Genomic DNA, 20,040 nt, shown 5'->3' on the forward strand with positions numbered 1-20,040 from the left:
GGGAACCCTGGAGGGAAAGAAAAGTCAGTAACTGATTCCATGGGAAAGAGTCAAATGACACCCTGGGGTTCCTGTTCTCTAAGCCATGTATCCACCAGGAACACACACGGCCTCGGATCCTGGTGGGGAAAGAACCAGACTCACGGGATCACCAATGATGTGACCTTTGGAGGGAAGCTTTGCCCTTCTGTACTTTCCTAGGTACACTGGGATTGCCAGATGGGATCAGGCCCCATCTAGCCTCATGTCCCACAAGGGCCACCACCAACAGCTTCAGCAGAAGGTGCAAAAACCTCACAATAGCAGATGTGGGATAATCTGCCCCCATGATGGTCTCTTTCTCACCCTGGAAAGTTAGTAGCTAAACCCTGACGCTTGGGAGGTTTTATCTCCCTTCCAAAAAGTGACAGCATTAACTATTACAGCACTTTATTTTGTCACTCCCCATCTACATTTCCTCTGAATGAGGTCAAAGGTTCTGTCTCAGATGTCCCTGGTAACAGAGGCTACAGAGCTTCTCCGGGGTGCATTGGTGGGGAGGGACCAGGGATGATTGCGATGTGATCAGCGTAAGTGGGTGAGATGTGTTCCAACCTCTTTCCGATATTCTCCCGGCACCAAGAGGACAGATTCTGGGGCCCTGCCTTTCTCACGGCTCCAGGACCTGTTTTGTTGTCAAGTGCAATTCTGCTCTGAGCTGTGACTGTAAGAACTGCACAGGGAGTTTATTATGGTTCCTATCTCAAATGGGCTCAGGGGCCAAGTGAACGTGTGTTTCTGTCTAACTGCCAATCCCTGCAATTGGAGGAGAAAGCCGCGGACTCCTGGAAGAGCCACTGGGAGCTCCCAGGGCAATCACAGCTCATACGGGGCTGGCTGGGATGCTCACACAGCATTACAATTCATAGATGATGTGCAGCTTCCCTTCTGCTGGAACTGCTTCCTGAGAAGCTCTGCTCCCCTTCCCCGTTCACTGTTAGGCCATGGCTGGCCTGGGGTGTTGGGGTCACACCCTCAATCATGGCTAGTTACCTCCACCTTGGCAACAGCCTCTGCAGGGATCTCCTCTATTTCCTGCTGGGGGGTCCTATCCATACTGGTGTTTAATTCCACTAGAATCCGACCTCGATAGGCCACCCCTTCCTCCTGGAAGACAAATGGGTCCAGTGAAGAGGGGCAGGAAGGGGATAGAAGAGCGAGGAAATGGGAGACCCTGGAAGAGGGGTAAGAGAAGAGAGGGAGGAGCACGGAGAAACTTTCCCCACTCTTTTTCCAGGCCTGATGTCAAGTGCAAGCAGCCCAAACAACTGTCTGAGCCCCTCACCGCAATGTTTACAGGCTCCAGGCAGGCTCTGCAGCTCCTGGGACAACTCAGGGCAGTAAGAGGCAACTTATGGGCCGTGCAGGAGGAGAAAGGTCTCTGCCAGATTTCTTCCTGTTGCAGATTGCCCCCCACAAACCCAGATCTTTCCCTGCTCCTCCAGATCCCTTCTCCTCCCCTCCTAACTTCCCCTTCAACAACAGTCAGAGGTCGCTGACGATGCAGGCTGGGAGCACTGCTTAGTGCTGGAAGTGGCCTGCTACCCCAGGAGCGACCATGCCTCTGTGCGTTGGGCTCAGAGGGGAAGGCAGACAGACACTGTGTGTTTGGGGAGATGGGCTGTCACCTACTGGTCACCCTCTCTCATCCTCCCTGTACAATTCACCCGTCTCTGGAGCAGCTTGGGGAACTGTAGGGTGCTTCCCCGTCAGTGAGGGGCCAGAGTCAACCCAATGCTGTGGTGGGAATGCCAGATGCCATGCTACGAGCCTAGTGGCACGGACTCATGGCAATCCCAGGTCTTGGGAGTCATGAGGACCTCGCCCCCAGGACATGCTCTCCCTGGGATCCGGGCCATGAACAGAAGGGAGATACTTACGCTCCCAGAGTTGAGTTTCTCATATGGGTCGTGGAGGCTGGTGAATTCCCTGGGGCTCCCATAGAGGGTCAGGAAGCTGGGTCCAAAGCATGGCAGGAACCCGGAGAAATCCCCTGGAACCAAGAGAGGAACCTGAGAGGACGAAAGGGCCCAGAATGAAGCCAGCTCTCGGTGAGCAGTCAGAGCCCCTTACCTTCTATCTCAGCCCCCGTGGAGGACACCTGGGACAGGCTGATGTAGGTGGTCCCAAGGACGTCCCTCTTTCCTGCTCGGTCCCTGGAAATGCAGAGCAGACAGCAAAAGGGCCTTTCTGGGTCATTGGAGCGGGATGGGGGTGCTGCTGAGCAAAAGGTCCACCAAGTCCTGGGGTCTATGGACACTGGCTTCTGCCAAGGGGCTCCACGGCCTGGGATCAGGATATTTAAAACTTGGCCAAAGCTCTGCTCAACCCCTGCACTGCTGCGGCCCAAGGGAACTGTCTGCTGTAAGGATCGTCAGGGCAGGAGATAGAGCTTCCTTTGGGGCCAGTTGCAGAATGAACTCCCCCAGAACTAAGGACCATCCAGAACCTCCACCTTCACAGACCTGCCTTCTCTAACGTAACCCAGAGCAACATGTCTATTTATTAACCCCTCGTAGGTCCCTTCCCTTCCACCCACCACAGTGTCCCTGCTGGCTCTTCCCTCATCCCACTGGCCAGCCTCACCCTCAGCTACTCCCCTTACTCTGGGGGTAACGCCAGGATTGCCGGCTCCGGGCGGGGACTGTCCAAAGTGCTGCTTACCCGTTCAGTACGGTGAGCTTGATCTTATCACACACGGCCGGTAACTGCAATGGGAAGGTGGCAGGTTAGAAGGGCATACGTCCCAGGGGCCAGCCCCAGTGAGACATTAAATGACACAGCAAGGCTCTTCCTTCCCATGGTTCATATGGCAGGGCTGCCCTGCCTGTTGGCATGCTAGGAAGGATGCTGCCGTGTGGACTGGTGACAAAGCCATTGGATGCCCCATCTGGCTCTTCAGCAGTGGGAGCTGGGCATGGTCAGTGGACGGAGAAGCTGAAGCAATGTCTAGGGGGAGCAGAGGGAGGCAACCGTTATGGGGAACTCCCCCTCTTGAAGGGGTAGTAGCTCCACAGAGCAGGTGCCTTCCTTCCTTCCCCTCCCTACAGACAGCGCTTCCATTCTCTTCCTCTGCTGCAGCGCTGGCTCCACTCCAGCACTCCCTATGTTCCTGTGAGGAAGTGGGGATTTTCCATTCTTATGCTGTATGTGAGTCTTACTGTTTTGCTTGAACGCTGTGTGCGCCTCCGTTTCCCTGTGTGTTGCACCAGTGTCTAGGTGGTGGGAATAAGCGTGGGTGACCTTTGTGGGGGCTGCTCCAGTTCCCTGCATAGATGCTATGGCTGCCCCTTCGTAACCTGAGACCCAGGATGGGGACGTGACCAGGTGACTCTTGGCCCAGGAAGCGAGACAAAGGGTGGAGGAGGAGCAACGGGCAGGGCAGGGGCCAGGCAGCTGGAAGTGAGTGAGTTTGGAGCTGGTTGGGGAGACGGGGGAGGACCAGACCTACGTCCGCGCTCCCCACCCTCCAAGATGGACCTGACTGAGGGGTCCTGTTTTCTGTACCTACAAGCTCTGATTTGGATTGTGTTTCTGTCATCTAATAAACCTTCTGTTTTATGCTGGCTGAGAGTCACGTCTGACTGCAGAGGTGGGGTGCAGGGCCCTCTGGCTGCCCCAGGAGCCCCGCCCAAGAGCAGACTCACTGTGGGAAGCGCACGGTGGGGCTCGGGATGCTGAATGCTCCGAGGTCAGACCCAGGAAGGTGGAAGCTGTGTTAGCTTCTTGCCCTGGAGACAGTCTGCTCACAGAGAGGAGACTTCCCCAGAGTCCTGACTGGCTTCGAAGGGAGCAGTTCCAGAGCATTGCCTGGTGACTCTGTGACAGTTCCCCCAGTGTCAGGAACATGTGCAGGGGAGAAATCCAGCCCCCACAAGAGGGAAAGGACATGACCTTCCACAAGCTCTGTGTGTCACTTCTCCTGCCCCCTGTCAATACTCCTTGGACTCTGTGCTGCAAATGCCGGCCCTCCCAGGGAGAGACTCTATTAGGGTATCTATGGCAAGAACTCCCTTGATCCTCTTTCAGGAAATGAGAATTTGGGTAATACGTGGGAGAAAGAAGGGATGCAGGGCAGATGTTCAATGCAGATTGTCGGGGCTCTGACAACATCCCCTTCCTACCGAGTCATCCATCTCACCTGGGCAGGAAAGAACAGAACCTGGTTCCACTCCGGGTTGGCATTTCTTGGCATCACTCTGGTGCAGCGCTGAGAACATTAAATGACACTATTAGAAACCAGAGATCAACACCTCTCCTTCCAGCTACACCCTCTGCAGGTCAATCACTTCCTTCACCCACCTTAGTTCCCCATATTTCCCCCCAGCAAACAAGAGTTTGCAACACTGCAGAGCCTTAGATGAGGTTCGGTACTGTCCCATGCACAGTCAGCACCATCACCAGTTGCTTTCCCATCGTGGGATCATCAGGACTGGCTGGTATGAGTTTGCCAGGCCTCAGAGTGCCTGTGCCTATGTTTTTCCAGCAGGGAGGTTACATGTGAGAGTCTCACCCGAGACAGAAGCTGCATTTTCTACCTTCCCTGTTCTTTTCTCTCCCCTTTTGTGTGTGTTTTTCTTGGTGTGTCTTCTTAAGAAACAGGATCAGACTTTAACAGCAGCAGCAGCAAGGACAGCTCCAACCCATCTCAACTAGCTCCTTCTCTTTTCCCCCAAAAGGACACTTATTACCATCTGAGAGACTGTCAAACAACGGTGCTTTTCCTTTGAAAACTGACTTCAACAACAACAGTGACATCTCCAGCCTATCTCAACTAACTCTGGGTTTGTCTTCAAGCATAGCACTACAGCTGCACCCTGTAGCGGTTTAATGAAGACGCTACTATGCGGATGGGAGAGCTTCTCCCAAGGGTGTAGTTAATCTCGTCCTCGAGAGGCGTAGCACTGTCTACACAAGGGGCGAGGTCGGTGTAACTACGTTGCTCAGGGGTGTGGATTTTTCACACCCCTGAGTGACGCTGTTATACTGATATAGGTCTGTAGTATAGCCCAGAGACAATTTTGGACTTTAACCAACAGCAGCAACAACGACTCCAGCTCATCTCAACTACTTTCTTCTCTTTTACCCCTCCCCCCACAGACCCCCCAAAACAGTTATTACCATCTTTAAAACCATATAAGAGACTGTTTGCAGTGATGTTATAACTGTGTCGGTCACAGGATATTAGAGAAACTAGGTGGGTGAGCCAGTGATATCTTTCATTGGCCCAACTTCCGATGGTGAAAGAGACAAGCTTTCGAGCTTAGACAGAGCTCCTCTTCAGTACAGAAGAGCTCTGTGCAGCTTGAAAGCTTGTCTCTTTCACCAACAGAAGTTGGGCCAATGAAATATATCACCTCCCCCACCTTGACTCTTTAAGAGACCATCAGACAAGATGGATTTTCCTTCTAAAAACTTTCTCCAGTTAAAGGGAAAGGGAACAAGGATTGTTGTTAAAATTAAAGCCTTACTTAATACTTTATATTTCAGATGCTTTAATTGTGTTTCCTTCTCTTCTGTATCTTTAATAAAAAGTTAAAAGAATTTGTAATCGTGTGTTTGCCAGGCTGAGGTCTCTGTGTACCAAACCTTGGACCTTGTTTAACACTGCTTAATGTTGGACAGTGACTGGCTTATATTAACACCTTTGGCCTATGTATTCCATCCAAATGAATACAACAGGGCCCAGTTTGACTCTCAGCCCTCAGGGATGGAAGTTGCTTGGCTGTGCTGCTGCAAACAAATCTTGCTTGGACTCGAATAGAGCAAGTTCGCTATGGAAACTGCCGCAGGATAATAACTACCAGCCTGGCCGTGGTAACAGGAGTGAACTGGGTGACTCTAGAGCACTCATGTGTTACTATACTAATGGGATGGGGATTCAGTCCGTGGTGTTGTGTAGAAATTCCTACTGCCAGGCTTACTCTACGTGTGTATTCATGTCTGCTAGATGGCACTGCGTCATCTGTAATGAACAGGCTAGCATGTGTCTGCCGTCTACTGGATGCAATCCGTCCTGCTCAGCTGTGTGTAACAGGCTGTATACTGCACTCCCAACAGCTAATGGGGATTCTCCTTTAGCTCTGGGGGGGGGGGGGGGGGGGGGAATCTGAATTCTATCGCCTCTGTTGCCATGGCATTTTTAGGGGCCACACATCTGTTACTACACGTGTTAGTGTTTAGAGTACAAGACTGGCTGTTGGTGAAGAGATTGACGTTGCCTGGTGCTGTAAACACACCCCTCTCCCAAGAGGTCACTTTTCTGAGCAGAGCTGCATGTTACCTACCGTTTTCCCTGCAAAACTAACTTCCACAGAAGGGTCAGCGCAGATCCTTTTGTCGACATGCATCTGGAACATGGACCTAAAGTAATGCAGGCAAGAGTCCTCCACTGGAGAGGGAAGAGAGACGCGTTCGTGTCAGATAGCTCTTGGCTGGCACAGTTTACTCCTGCTGACCATCTGTGCTTCAGGGGGAGACCCAAAACCTCCCCTCGGCTGAGGGTAACAAGGGTCTGAAAGGGCAGAGGAAGCTGGTGACACTGGACAGCAGGCAGGCGACATGGCAGGCCACCCTACAATAGTGGGCAAAGATCCTAATGTATTTGGGAGGGATAGCTCAGTGGTTTGAGCATTGGCCTGCTAAACCTAGGGTTGTGAGTTCAATCCTTGAGGGGGCCATTTAGGGAACTGGGGTAAAAATCTGTCAGGGGATTGGTCCTGCTTTGAGCAGGGGGTTGGACTAGATGAGCTCCTGAGGTCCCTTCCAACCCTGATATTCTATATTTGTAGGATTTGCCTCCAGCCCCTCTAGGAGCTGTCACTGTAGAGGGGTGAGCAACAGGGACTGTCAAACCCTTGTGCTTCCTGTGTTCTGGTAGCAGCCAGAAGTGTGCTAGGTGCTGCATAAACATCAGAAGGCCCAGTCCCCATCCAAGGAGCTAAAATGACTGAGGAACAGTCCCTGGAGTCCTGGCTCCCATCCCCCTGCTCTGACTACCAGGCCATGGAGGGGTATCCTCTGCACTATATGACACATACTTTGGGGCATATCCTCAGCTCTGTATATGCGGAGCTGAAAGGTGGCCATGCATACGGGCATCGCTGCTGGCTTGAGAAGGTTGGACTCTACGTCCTCACTCTCCGCAGGCTTGTCCAGCTCCTGAGAGGAGAGAAGAGTGCTGAGAATGTTTACAGGCACAGAACAACTGCAAGACAGCCCCACCAGCAGAGCACTGGTAAGAACCAGAGGATGGGGTGTGGTGTGTCTGAGACCAGGTGTTTCACTGCTCTAGAGAGAGCCAAAGGCACGTGGTGAGCAGGTTATTTTGCAGCCTGTGCAGTGTTAGGGTCAGATCCTGATGCCTTTGGAGCAATGAGGGCTCTGCCAGGTGCTCCAGTGGGAGGAAGATTGGGCCCTTGTGCTGCAACCGGGAGTCATCTTAGGGCTGTGTATGAATGGTGGCCTGCAGGGGCCAGAGAGAATGGCCTGTGGATGGGCAGAGCATGAAGCCAGGTATGGAAGTGTGAGAGTGCAGACGCTAACCATGAGTTGCGCCAGGGCCTGATCTGCAGAGACGCTGAGCACCCACAGCTGCCTTGACCTGCAGTGGGAGCTCAGCACTTCTGACAACGCAGGGCTCTTCTGCTGAATCCCCCTCGACTCGTGTTCAAACCCGGCACTGAGATTCAGGCTAATCACTGCTGAATCTTGCTGGTAGGTGGGTTCACTAAGTTCCAACAAGGGCCTGAAGCATGGGCGGCCGTTGGGGGACCTGGCTGCTAGGGGAGGCTCCCTCCCCTTGTGCCCAAGGCCCTGCCCCTCCCCATCTGCCCCCCTTCTGTTCCCCCTCCCCCGCAGGAGCCCAGAGCACCCTCACTGTGGCCCCTGGCCCCAGTGCCAAGTGGCCAGGGGGCGAGGGCCCAGCCCTGGTGTGCCAGGCAGCACTCCTGGCCCCCCGTGCTCCGAGTGGTGCCACCCCAGCACCAGTCACCCTGACTCCCTGTGGGAGGCAGGCCAGCCAGCCTGGGGCAGCCAAAGCAGAGCACTCTGGGAACCGCAGGAGGGGGCCTGGCCTGGGGGCCGAGTGTGGGCAGGGTCACACTAGGCTGTTTGGGAAGGCACCGCCTCCCCCTGCCTATGATACTCGCTGCCCATGGCCTGAAGGGGGTCCCGGAAGGAAGCCCTGGAACAGCCAAGTGCAGGTTTTTCGTGTTTCGCAGATATCAGGAAACCCAAGACCTCGGTATGGAGCTGCGGTGGTTTGGGCAGTGACTCAGGATGGGGCAGGAACTCAGCGGGATCACTGCCGGTATCATGTCCCTTTCACAGGCGGTGTTTACCGGTGCCTGGTCCCCGGCTCCAAGCACACAAAGGCTGACTTTCAAGTAGCCTCTCAAGCCAGCATTCAGATGAGTCGGGTGGTAAAGGCTGAGCCATTTCCAGCTGAGAGCATGACCTGGGAGAGAAGGACGGCAGGGTCTGCGATTTGTGCAACTCACTGTATTCCTCCCACCCCGCACTCAGCTTTTATACAGTCACAGGGACCATCATGATCCAGAAAAGCTGGATGAGAGTCAACAGTGTGCCCATGTTCCCAAGAAGGCTAACAACCTATTGGGCTGCAGTAGTAGGAGCATTGCCAGGAGATCGAGGGAAGTGATTATTCCCCTCTGTTCGGCACTGGTGAGGCCTCATCTGGAGTATTGTGTCCAGTTTTGTGCCCCCCACTACAGAAAGGATGTGGACAAATTGGAGAGAGTCCAGCGGAGGGCAATGAAAATGATTAGGGGGCTGGGGCACATGACTTATGAGGAGAGGCTGAGGGAACTGGGGTTATTTACTCTGCAGAAGAGAAGAGTGAGGCGGGATTTGATAGCACCCGTCAACTACCTGAAGAGGGATATGATCTTTCACTCCATATTCTTTATGAAAATATGCTTATGGATATGAACATGTCATAACTGAGATGTACTTTATGCAAGATGGGTCGTGTAGGATATCACTGGAATTTAGCTGTATGCATTGGAAAGGTTATAATTTACTGAATGCCATTATCCTATTTGTGTGCCTGTACCATTTCTGTATCTGAAGTTAGTAATAGTGACTATGGGTACATCCACACTACCTACCGGATTGGCGGGTAGCGATCGATCTATCGGGGATTGATTTATCGCGTCTCATCTAGACACAATAAATCGATCCCCTAACGCGCTCCCCTTTGACTCCGGAACTCCACCAGGGTGAGAGGCGGTAGCAGAGTTGACGGGGGAGCCACGGCCGTCGCTCCCGCGCCGTGAGGATGGGAGGTAAGTTGATCTAAGATACGTCGACTTCAGCTATGCTATTCTCATAGCTGAAGTTGCGTATCTTAGATCAACCCCCTCCCCTAGTGTAGACCAGACCTAGGTATCTGTAGTTCAACTCTGCTATTTTGGATGACGCCCCGTGCTAACACTTCAGGTACAACAATGGAAAAGCCAGATGGGGCGGATGGCCCATCAGCGAGGACAATGGGCTGTGAAAAGTTTTGGCCTTCCTGCAGACCCTCCATACTCATGGAAGCTGTGATACTACAGAGTCAGGTGGTCTTGTCACCTGATACTAAACATTACCTGGGACTTCTCATAACTTTCCATGGGAAGGAAAGGGAAGGGTGGGAGGAAGGCAAATGGGACTCCTCTCCATGGCCTGTCTGCCCAAGAAGAAAGACTGCAAACACCACCTGAAGGGGAGCCCAGACTGAGATGGGGTCCAGTCTGAAAAGGAATATAACTGGAACTCTGAACCACAGAAACTTTGCAACCTGCCTAAAATAACATTTAGGGTGAGAATTTATATTTTGTAATCTGTTTCTTATTCTATTGAGCTTAGCTTGTGTACTTTGTTTTATTTGCTCAGTAATCTGCTTTGTTCTGTCTGTTATCTCTTATAGTCACTTAAAATTCGCCTTTTGTAGTTAATACACTTATTTCTTGTTTATAATATAACCCAGTTTATGTAATTTCTAACTGAGAGTGGGGGGGGGAAGACATTTTGCATATCTCACTCCACACTGAGGGAGGAGGCGAATTTCATAAAACCTTTGGGTTTGTCCCCCTTAAAGGGAGTGGACACCAGAGTGTTGGGGGAACCCCTAAGGCTGAATCTTCCCAGAGCGGGTCCCTGTCTCTGTGCAGCTGGGTGTGGCCCTGCCTGTGTGCTTGGCTGGAAGAGGCTTGTGAGCCTAGCCCAGCAAGGCAGGGTAAAGGGGACCCAGGCTGGCAGAATAGGCTGACTCAGTGGCACCCCAACACATCAAGTGACACCCCAAAGGGTCCAAACCCGTCACAGGGGGTTCCAAAGAGGATGAAGCTCGGCTGTTCTCAGTGGTGGCAGATGACAGAACAAGGAGCAATGGTCTCAAGTTGCAGTGGGGGGGTTCAGGTTGGATATTAGGAAACACTATTTCACTAGGAGGGTGGTGAAGTACTGGAATGGGTTACCTAGGGAGGTGGTGGAATCTCCTTTCTTAGAGGTTTTTAAGGTCAGGCTTGACAAAGCCCTGGCTGGGATGATTTAGTTGGTGTTGGTCCTGCTTTGAGCAGGGGGTTGGACTAGATGACCTGAGGTCCCTTCCAACCCTGATATTCTATGATTCTATGGTCTTGTCTGACCCCCTGGAGAGTACAGGCCAGAAACCTGCCCCACAATAATTCCTGCAGCAGATCTTTTAGAAAAACATCCAATCTTGGTTTAAAAATAGTCAGTCATGGAGAATCCATCACGACCCTTGGTAAATTGTAACTGTTAATTACTCCCTCCATTAAAAAATGACACCTTATTTCCAGTCAATTTGTCTAGCTTCAACTCCCAGCCATTGGGTCATGTTAGACCTTCCTCTGTTAGACTGAAGAGCCCATTACCAGATCTTTGTTCCTGTGACAGGGTGCTGGCTAAGAAAATCTGAGCCAGGCTCTGTCACACCAGCTCCAATCAAGAAAGGGGAATTGGAGCTGGCTGGCTAAGTCCAGGCCTGATTGGCAAACAGGGAACAGCTGCCGGCCTCGTTAGCCAGGGGCTACATAAAGGCTGGCAAGAAAGAAGTCAAGGGGGAAAGAAGGAAAGGGGGTGGGAATGCTCCTCTCCTGGCTGCAGGAGCTAGCCGTCCCTGAGGCTGTAATGCTGAGGCTGTTTGTAGCTAGAAGGTGGTGGGAAAGTATACTGGAAATAAAGAGCATGTGTGATTGCACCAGTGCAGAGGTCTCTGGCTGGTTTGTGGGTGCAGCAAGGGGCAGAAGTGAGGAGGGCCCAGTGGCACCTCACCACAGTTCCCCATGTAGATACTTATAGGCTGTTATCAAGTCACACCCTTAACCTTCTTTTTGTTAAACTGAATAGATTGAGCTCCTTGAATTTATGACTATAAGGGGTGTTTTCTAATCTTGTGATGCCGTGTCCACCCCGTATGGGACTGGAAGGGGCTATGGCCAGGCAGGCCTATTAACTCCACAGGCTGCACCTGAAGGAAGAACCAGGGAGCAGGGAATTGATTGCAAGAAGGTTCAGCTAGGCAGGAATAGGGGGTCTCTAAAGCCAGGAAGCTGGCAACAGAAGGGGGCTGCTGCTGGGAAAGGGCAGTCACTCCCGGGGAAGAGGGAGGGAGGAAGGTTTGGAACTGGTACACCCACAGCAAGGAGAGGAACCAGGAGTTGTAGGAAGCGGTCCAGGGAAGGAGCAGTGAGGGCTGGGAGAGGAAAGTCCAGAACTGCTGGGTTGAAGGTCCCTGGGCTGGAAGGAACCTGGAGAAGAGGGTGGGCCCAGGTTCCCCTACCAGCTACTGGGAAAATGGCACCACTGGGACAGTGAATGGAAAGTCTGCCTAGGTCACTGTAGGAGTGACAGAGACTTTGAAGGATGGACCCCAGAAGCCGGGGCCACTGAGTGGCCTGGCTGGAGGGATGCGTCACGCAGCAACTCCTGGAGCAAGAAAGGGGCTGAAGACCTGAGAGAGAGACAGTGTGATGGTATGTGACCATGGGAAGGGACATCAATCTCAAGAGCTAATCTCCAGAGTGACCAGGAGGAGGCGGCACTAGCAGTGACTGGACCCTGTGACAAATCCTTTAATCATTTTCATGCCTCTTGTCTGAATCCTCTCCAATTTATCCACACCCTTCAGAACTGGACACAGGATCCCAGCAGCCGTCACACCAGTGCCAAATACAGAGGTGAAATAACCTCTCTGCTCCTATGCGAGATTCCCCGGCTTATGTACCACAGGATCGCATTAGCTCTTTTGGCCACAGTGTCACACTGGGAACTCCTGTTCACCTGATTATTCTACACAACCTCCAAATCTTGTTCAGATCCCCTGCTTCCCAGAACAGAGTCCCCCAGCCTGCGTTCTTTGTCCCAGAGGTATACCTTTACATTTAACTGTATTAAAAAGTGTAGTGTTTGCTTGTGCCCAGTTTACCAAGTGATTCAGATCTCTCTGAATCAGGGATCTGTCCTCTCCACTATTTACCACTCCCCCAGTTTGTGTGTCATCAAGGGAGTTTGGCACTGGTGGATGGTGCTGGCTCAGTAATCCTGAAAGTGGAGTCCTACCTCTGCAGAAACGAATGTGTCCCAGGTGGCAGCAATATAAGCCATATAAGTAACTAACAGAGGATAAGTCCTTATTAGTGCCTGCTCCCCAGTCCTGAGTTCATAGAGGCTAAATTTCCAAGGAGCGATAACCATGCAGGTAACCAGGTATGTGACTACCATGCAGGGAGGCAAGGGTCCCAGACACCGTACATATTGTGGGCAAGGGGCGTTACAGCGTTGTCATGGTGACAGGTGGCACGGAGACAAGCTGGTGTATGGAGTGGGGGGATCCCTTGTAAAGTGTTCTGGGAATGAGATGGAGCTATGAACGTGCCCCCTGCATGAGGCAGTAAGAGATAAACAGCCTTACTAGGCTAGCACCTGGTGGGGTGTGAGGGACGGGTGTGGAGTCCCAAGGGTAAGAATAAATGCAGGGCAACTGGGATTGGTTTGAAATCCTGGTTTGTATCTTCCTTGGTACCCAGGCACTAGGAACAGCCCAGCCCATCTAATTGTCTAACGGCGCCACAAACAGCCTTCACCTACCAGGAGAGTCGTACACACGGCCAACCTCAAGCTGTGGAGAGGGAAATGGAGCATGTTAGGGGATCTGCCCTAGAAGAACAATAACACCACCTGGCATTCCTCTAACACTCTCCCTCTTAGGATCCTCCATGCTTCAAACTGTGCAGCCCCCCTTCAGGTAACTGGGATCCCCGTACAGGTGGGGAAAGTGAGGCACAGAGTGGCAAAACGATGTCCCCAAACTTAACCACAGAGCCTGGAATAGACCCTGGCCCGCTTGACTCCTTGTTCTGTACTTAAAAGCACAGCACAAGGCCATGCTGACGCTAGACGTACAATGCTGCAGCGTTTCACTGGCAGCGGCGCTGCTGTAGCACTTCATGAAGATGTGACTACACTGATTGGAGAATGTAGGCGGTAGCTATGGTGACAGGAAAAGCCCTCCCACTGACATAGCGCTGTCTATGCCGGGGGTTAGGTCAGTATAACTGCGTCGCTCCGGGGTGTGTTATACCGACATAAGTTGGTAGTGTAGATCCAGGCTATGGCAACCTTATGGCACAGCTGTACCAATGCAGCTGCATGCTGTAGTGCAGCTGGTCTAAGCCCAGAGGAGAGAGCTCTCCCGGTGACTTAATTACTCCAGCCCCGTGCGCGACAGTAGCTATGTCCCCACCGGCTCTGAGGTCGGCGTAACTTATGTCAGTCACGGGGTGACTCATTCACACCACGGAGTGACATCACTTATACCGATGTAAGTGATAGCGTGTACACAGGCCAAGCCTAAGAGAAGCTAAATCAAAGGCAAAGTAGAGCTAAGCTGGCCGCTGTTGTTCTGGTTCTGCTCATTCCTATTGTGACACGACGCTCCGTATTCTTTATAGAACTATGCTTATGAGATGAATATGGCATAACTACGATATACTTTGTGCAAGATGGCTCATGTGAAATCATTGGCAAGGTTGTGATTTACTGAATGTGATTATCCAAGTTGTGTGCCTGTATCATTTCTGTATCTGAAGTTAGGAATATTGACTATGGAACAATTACAAGTGTGTGTGTACAGATGCTCCCCGGGATATGCAAGACCCGACTTATGCGAAATCGCACTTACGGAAAAAGTTCCATAAGCCAAAAATAGGATTTTTGAGTTGCGGAAGTTTTTGCGTAATGTACAGGTATACGTTTCTGACACTCGCAAAATTCGAGTTACACAAGGCTTTCCGGAACGGATCGATTGCATAAGTCGGGGGGCGTCTGTACTTGGGGAAACACCCACCAGACAGCAGGCAATCTTCCTGAATGAGCCATTTAAGAAGGACAATAGAACTCCGAAGATACTAATCTCCCACCTCCCTGAGGAGCTTCCTAGGATGCTGCACTGACACTACAAGGCCCGGTGATAATGTCACCTGATGAAAAATACCCCCTTAGACACGGTTGGTACTTTCCCACTGGAAACAAAGGCTTCCTGCCTTATGTCAATTCTATTTAAGGCTGGGAGGCAAGGCCATTGGGACTCTCCTCCATTGCCTACCCAAGAAGAAAGACTGCTGAAAGTACCTGAAGAGACAAAGGAACTGAGCTGTGGGAAAGGCAAGGGCCGAGTCCAGACTGAGACAGAGGAGACTAGTCTGTAAAGAGAAATAACTGGGAACTCTGAGCTACAGAAACTCTGCCTCCTGCCTAAGTCAATATTTAGGGTGAGAAATTACATTTTGTAACATGTTTCTTTAGCGAATCAAGCTTGATTTGCATGTTTTGTTTTATTTGCTTAGTAATCTGCTTTGTTCTGTTTGCTATCCCTTACAGTCACTTACAATCTGCCTTTTATAGTTAATAAACTTGGTTTATTATTAAACCCAGTTTGTGCAATTTCTAACTGGGGACAGGGGTAAGAAGTTGTGCATCTCTTCCTCCACGTTGAGGGAGGGGGCAAATTTATGAACTTACATTATATAGATTTCTCTACAGCGCAAGACAATATTATCTGGGGTTTACCTCTTCACAGGGGGCGTGCACATGAGTGCTGGGTGAATCCTTTCATACACATCTGACTGCAGTCGTGTCTGCAGCTGGGTGTGGTCTTGCCTGGGTGTGTGCTGGAAAGGGGTTTGAGAGCCTGGCACAGCAACCCAGCGCAAGGGAAACCCAGGCTGGCAGGGCTGGAGGGCTGAGTGGGACCCCAGCACATCAGGTGGCATCCCGGATTGAGGGGGTCTAACCCGTCACACCTATCATGTGTGGAACTGGGAACTGGGATGGGGGAGTTGGACTGGCCCCAAAAGAAGATTTAATGAAAAATCTTGATGTTTCAACATTTGCTTCCATTCCAATGCAGAACAAAATTAAGACCTTGTGAACTGGGGAGAGGGACTGACCAGCTCATCCCAGAATGGCGAATAGCTGGCCGTCTAAGGCATTTCCTTCATTCAGGCTAGGGACTTGAACCTTAGGGCAGGTCTCGACTATGGGGCTAAGTCGACCTAAGTTACGCAACTCCTGCTACATGAATAACGTAGCTGGAGTTGACGTACCTTAGGCTGACTTATTGCGGTGTCTGCACCATGCTGGGTCGACGGGAGAAACTCTCCCGTTTACTTACCTTATTCTTCTCGTTCCTGTGGAGTACTGAAGTCGATGGGAGAGCGATCGGCAGTCGAATTAGTGGGTCTTCTCTAGACCCACTAAATCGACCCTTGGTGGATCGATCGCCATGTGTCGATCCCCTGGTAAGGGGAGACAAGCCCTTAGACTCCTACATGCCAGGCGTGCTCTAGACAAGTAGCTATTCTGGCAGTCTCTTGGTCTGGTTTTGATCAGAAATCCCATCCTGGACCTGAGAAACCTTTCTGGCAAAATTTTAGTCAAAATAGATGTGTTTCTGTGAAAACGTCCAGTTTCAGAAAACCAAGATTTTGTCAAAAAGTGCCTGACCAGCTTCAGTCAGCAGTAGCTGAGGTAATTCCTGGCTGCCTAGAAAAGTGGTGACTGACTTGGAAAGAGACGGACAAAAATCTAGGAACATACGTTACAGTGGACAAGACAGACAATTTCATCCCCACGTTACCACAATGTGCCAGAGGCAGGAGCAAGGTGTGGGGGGGAGTGTTCATAGGTAGAATTTTAATGAATGTCTGGAGTAAGGATAAGTTATTGACCCACTTGAGAACTGTAACCAGTTGTGGAGATCGCTACTCGGAGACAACAGATGATTCCTAAAGAGCCTCTTGGGAGCAGGGCTGGCCAGAAAACAAGAATCCCGTTTCACACATTTTCAAAGTTTTGGCCTTTGTTTTGTTTTGCACTGGGACAAGCAGAGCCCTTTGAAACCTTTCACAAAAAAACAGAGAGCATGAGTGCACGCCACTAGAACAGCCCACTGGCTAGGGCACTCAGCTGTGATGGAGGAGAAAGTAGCTCAGGTCCCTGTTCTGCCTGATTCAGAGGAAGGACATGAAGTTGGGTCTCCCATACCCTAGGTGAGGGACCTAACCACCTGGCTATTGGCTATTCTGAGATGGGCTGGTCTCTCTCTCTCTCCCTCCCTCCTAGGAAATTCTCAACCAGCTCTACTTGGGAGTGAGCATTGCCTGTACGCAGGTTCCCACATCCATGCATGCAACATCACCAGGAAAATATCTGCTGGCGTGGTCCAGTCACCTGGCTCTGCCAAGGTGATTACATCCACTGTCACTCACCTTGAACACTCCAATGATGGAATCCGCTCGCACCGCCCTTGAGTTCAGCACCTAGAAAACAAACCCAAGACTTTGGTTCACTGTTCCTGTGCTAGGAGGTGAAGCCCCCATCTTAGCCCCCACCCACCTGAGGGACAGCATGATGGCTCTATTACCCACAATTCCCAGCTCTGCAATGCTGACATGAAGGGTCTGTAGGCCTGATTCTTCAATGCCTGGCACCTGTCTCATCACTTACACCGGTGTAAAATGCTACACAATCAGAATTCTCCACGCACCTTGCACAGCAGAAATGACTGCATAAAGTGCAAAGCAGAGAAGAATTGGACTTCAAGTCTTGAAAGCTCTAAATAGCAACTAGGCTCTGTGAATATAAAGTTCATCAATTCATAAATCTAAAGGCCAGAAGGAACCATTGTGATCATCTCGTCCTGCAGAACACAGGCCACCGGATTTCCCGGCATTAATGCCTTCTTTGAGTCCAATAGCTGTGGTTGAAGTAGAGCAGATGTTTTTTCTAAAACATCCAATCTCGATTTAAAAATGGTCAGCGATGGAGAATCCACCATGACCTTTGATAAGTTGTTCCAATGGTTAATTACACTCGGGGTTAAAAATTTGCCCCTGTATTTACCTGGCTTCAACTTTCATCTGTTGGATTTTGTTATACCTTTGGCTGCTAGATTGAAGAGCTCTCTATTCTCTAATTTCATTTCCTCATGTGCAGGAACTTATAGATCGTGATCAAGTCACCGGATACGTCACATGCCCCTTAACCTACCCTTTTGATAAGCGAAATAGATTGAGGCCCTGGAGTCTCTCACTATAAGACAGGTTTTCTACTCCTTAAACATTCTCGTGGCTCTTCTCTGAACCTTCTCCAATTTACCAACATCTATTTTAAACTGCAGGACAAAAGTGGACATAGTATTCTAGTATTGGTCTCACTGATAAGAGAGATTTTGAGCTGCTCTATTTTCCTAAGCACAGCACTGAAAACATTACTTTGCCATCATTAACTGAAAATAGGGGAAGAGCGAAAATAAAATGAACGAAATTGGAAAGGAATATGGTGGCAACAGTAGAGCTTAACATTAAGATGCATAAATTAACAATTGGGTACATAGTGAAAGGGATGAGGTAATTGTTTACAGTTTAATAGTTTGGTAAAGTGTTGGCACATAGCCAAGGAGAGTGAGAAATCAGTTTCAATGTAGCCTATAGAGAGTATGTTGGCAGACAAGTGTAGCCTGGGGTAAAGGTCACTCCCCCTCTGCAGGGAGGGGTCACTCCAAAACTAGGTGAGGGTCACCAGACCATAATAGTAAACAGACCATAATACTACAACTTGTTATGCAACAGCTTTGACTGACCGCCAGATTTAGCAGTTGTGATTGGACTACAAGTATGGACCAATCAGAGAGGGTTTAAAGGTGATTGGAAGATAGAGTATGCTCATATCAGGATTGAGAAACAAGCCAATCTGAAAGGGTCTAGTGGCTGGTAAAACTGAATAAAAGGCAGGCAGTCAGCAGGCAAAAGTCAGTCAAGATGGGGAACCAGGAGAAGATCAGATCAGAAGAAAGAAACCTAAAAGAGCAAAGAACAGCAGAGAAGAAGACCTGAAAGAAGCAGCAGCTGCTGCAGCAGCACCAGTGACAGAACAGAACAGAATGAGCTGTAGACAGAGCAGGGGGAGAGAAGCCTAAGGAGAGGAAGCATGCTAGTTACAGGATAGGATACAGGACAGAAATAGGATTAATGAGGGAGTATGTTTGCTAGAATAAAGTTGGGTGTCTGGGGTGTGTGTTTGTTACTATGTATAAAGTTTAGAGTTTATTCAATGTTGCATAGGACTGAGCACCATGTGCAGAACATAATCACCTAAGCCGTTCCAACGGTCTGACTTTACAGGGTACTTTCACTTGTATACCCTGTGCTGTAGGATGTGCTGATAATTTGTTTAACCTATGCAATTTATATCCAGTGCTTAATAGGGATTTAGATTTAACAATTCAATTATTGCTGAACCTGTTGTCAGTAATAATAAAAATATTTTTGTTTTGGAAAAATACTGCCTGTGTGCTAATCCTTTGAATGGAAATCTGTATCTGTGTCCTCCCAGGGGTAAACAGATCAAGTCTATCCTGGGGAATTTCCTGAAGGGCATGGGGAGATCCTTGGTAAACCCTGAGAATTCTACTAGGGTGGGCCCCTCCTTTCATCTTGCTGGAACAGATTAATAGGTTAACATCTAGGGAACCCAGAAGTAAGCAACAGGAGAGCTACTTGGGGATTAATCTGTTCTTGGGGTAACAATTAATGGAGGTAAAACACCTCCGTACTCTCCTGTTTAAGCACACAAGGATTGCATTAGCCCTTGGGGCCACAGCATGACACTGGGAGCTCACATTCAGCTGATTATCCACCACAAACCCCAAGTGTCACTGCTTCCAAGAACAGAGTCTCTCATCCTGTAAACATGGCCTCCATTTTGTTCCCAGATGGATACATTTATATTTAGCCATATTAAAACACATTGTTAGCTTGCACACAGCTAACCTAGTGACCCAGATCGCTCTGTATCACTGACCTGTCCTCTTCATTACTTACCCGTCACCCAATTTTTTGCGTCACCTGCAAACTTTATCAGTGATGATTTTGTTTTCTTTGAGGTCATTGATGAAAATGTTAAACAGCACAGGGCCAAAAATCCCACTAGCAATACACCCGCTTGATGATGATTCCCTTTTTACAATTACATTTTGAGACCTATCAGTTAGCCAGTTTTTAATCTACATAATGTGTGTCATGTTGATTTTGTGCCGTTCTAATTTCTTAAACAAAATATTGTGCAATAAAAAGTCAAATGCCTTACTACTGTCTAAGTATATTACATCAATCTTATTACCTTTATCAACAAAACTTGTAATCTCATAAAAAAAAGACATGAAATTAGTTTGACAGGATCTACTTTTGTGCTCACATCATCAGAAAGAACTCCAATTAAACAGGAAAGCTCCTGGCCTTCTCTACTTTGACCCAATGATGTATTTACTTTAGGGCCAAGTCCTGGGGCCAAGGGCGGTTCTGTGTTTTTTGCCGCCCCAAGCACGGCAGGCAAGTGGCTTTTGGCGGTGCGCCTGCGGGTGGTCCACTGGTCACGCGGATTCGGCGGCATGCCTGTGGGAGGTCCACTGGT

At 50.0% G+C, this 20,040-nt stretch overlaps 1 protein-coding gene across 1 annotated transcript in view; it reads right to left on the bottom strand.

Annotated features, from left to right (window-relative positions):
• FER1L5 (fer-1 like family member 5) overlaps positions 1-20,040 on the bottom strand; it is a 92,130-nt gene that overhangs the window by 54,867 nt on the left and 17,223 nt on the right. The window contains exons 9-18 of the mRNA XM_034759524.1: positions 16,839-16,889; positions 13,159-13,189; positions 8,382-8,497; positions 7,080-7,200; positions 6,327-6,430; positions 4,181-4,249; positions 2,704-2,747; positions 2,113-2,195; positions 1,920-2,032; positions 1,033-1,146 (exon numbers count right to left, since the gene is read on the bottom strand). Coding sequence (XP_034615415.1) covers positions 1,033-1,146; positions 1,920-2,032; positions 2,113-2,195; positions 2,704-2,747; positions 4,181-4,249; positions 6,327-6,430; positions 7,080-7,200; positions 8,382-8,497; positions 13,159-13,189; positions 16,839-16,889 — 846 coding nt within the window. The remainder of the gene's footprint in view (positions 1-1,032; positions 1,147-1,919; positions 2,033-2,112; positions 2,196-2,703; positions 2,748-4,180; positions 4,250-6,326; positions 6,431-7,079; positions 7,201-8,381; positions 8,498-13,158; positions 13,190-16,838; positions 16,890-20,040) is intronic.

This window comes from Trachemys scripta, chromosome 2 (assembly GCF_013100865.1).
Source record: "Trachemys scripta elegans isolate TJP31775 chromosome 2, CAS_Tse_1.0, whole genome shotgun sequence".
NCBI lineage: Eukaryota > Metazoa > Chordata > Testudines > Emydidae > Trachemys > Trachemys scripta.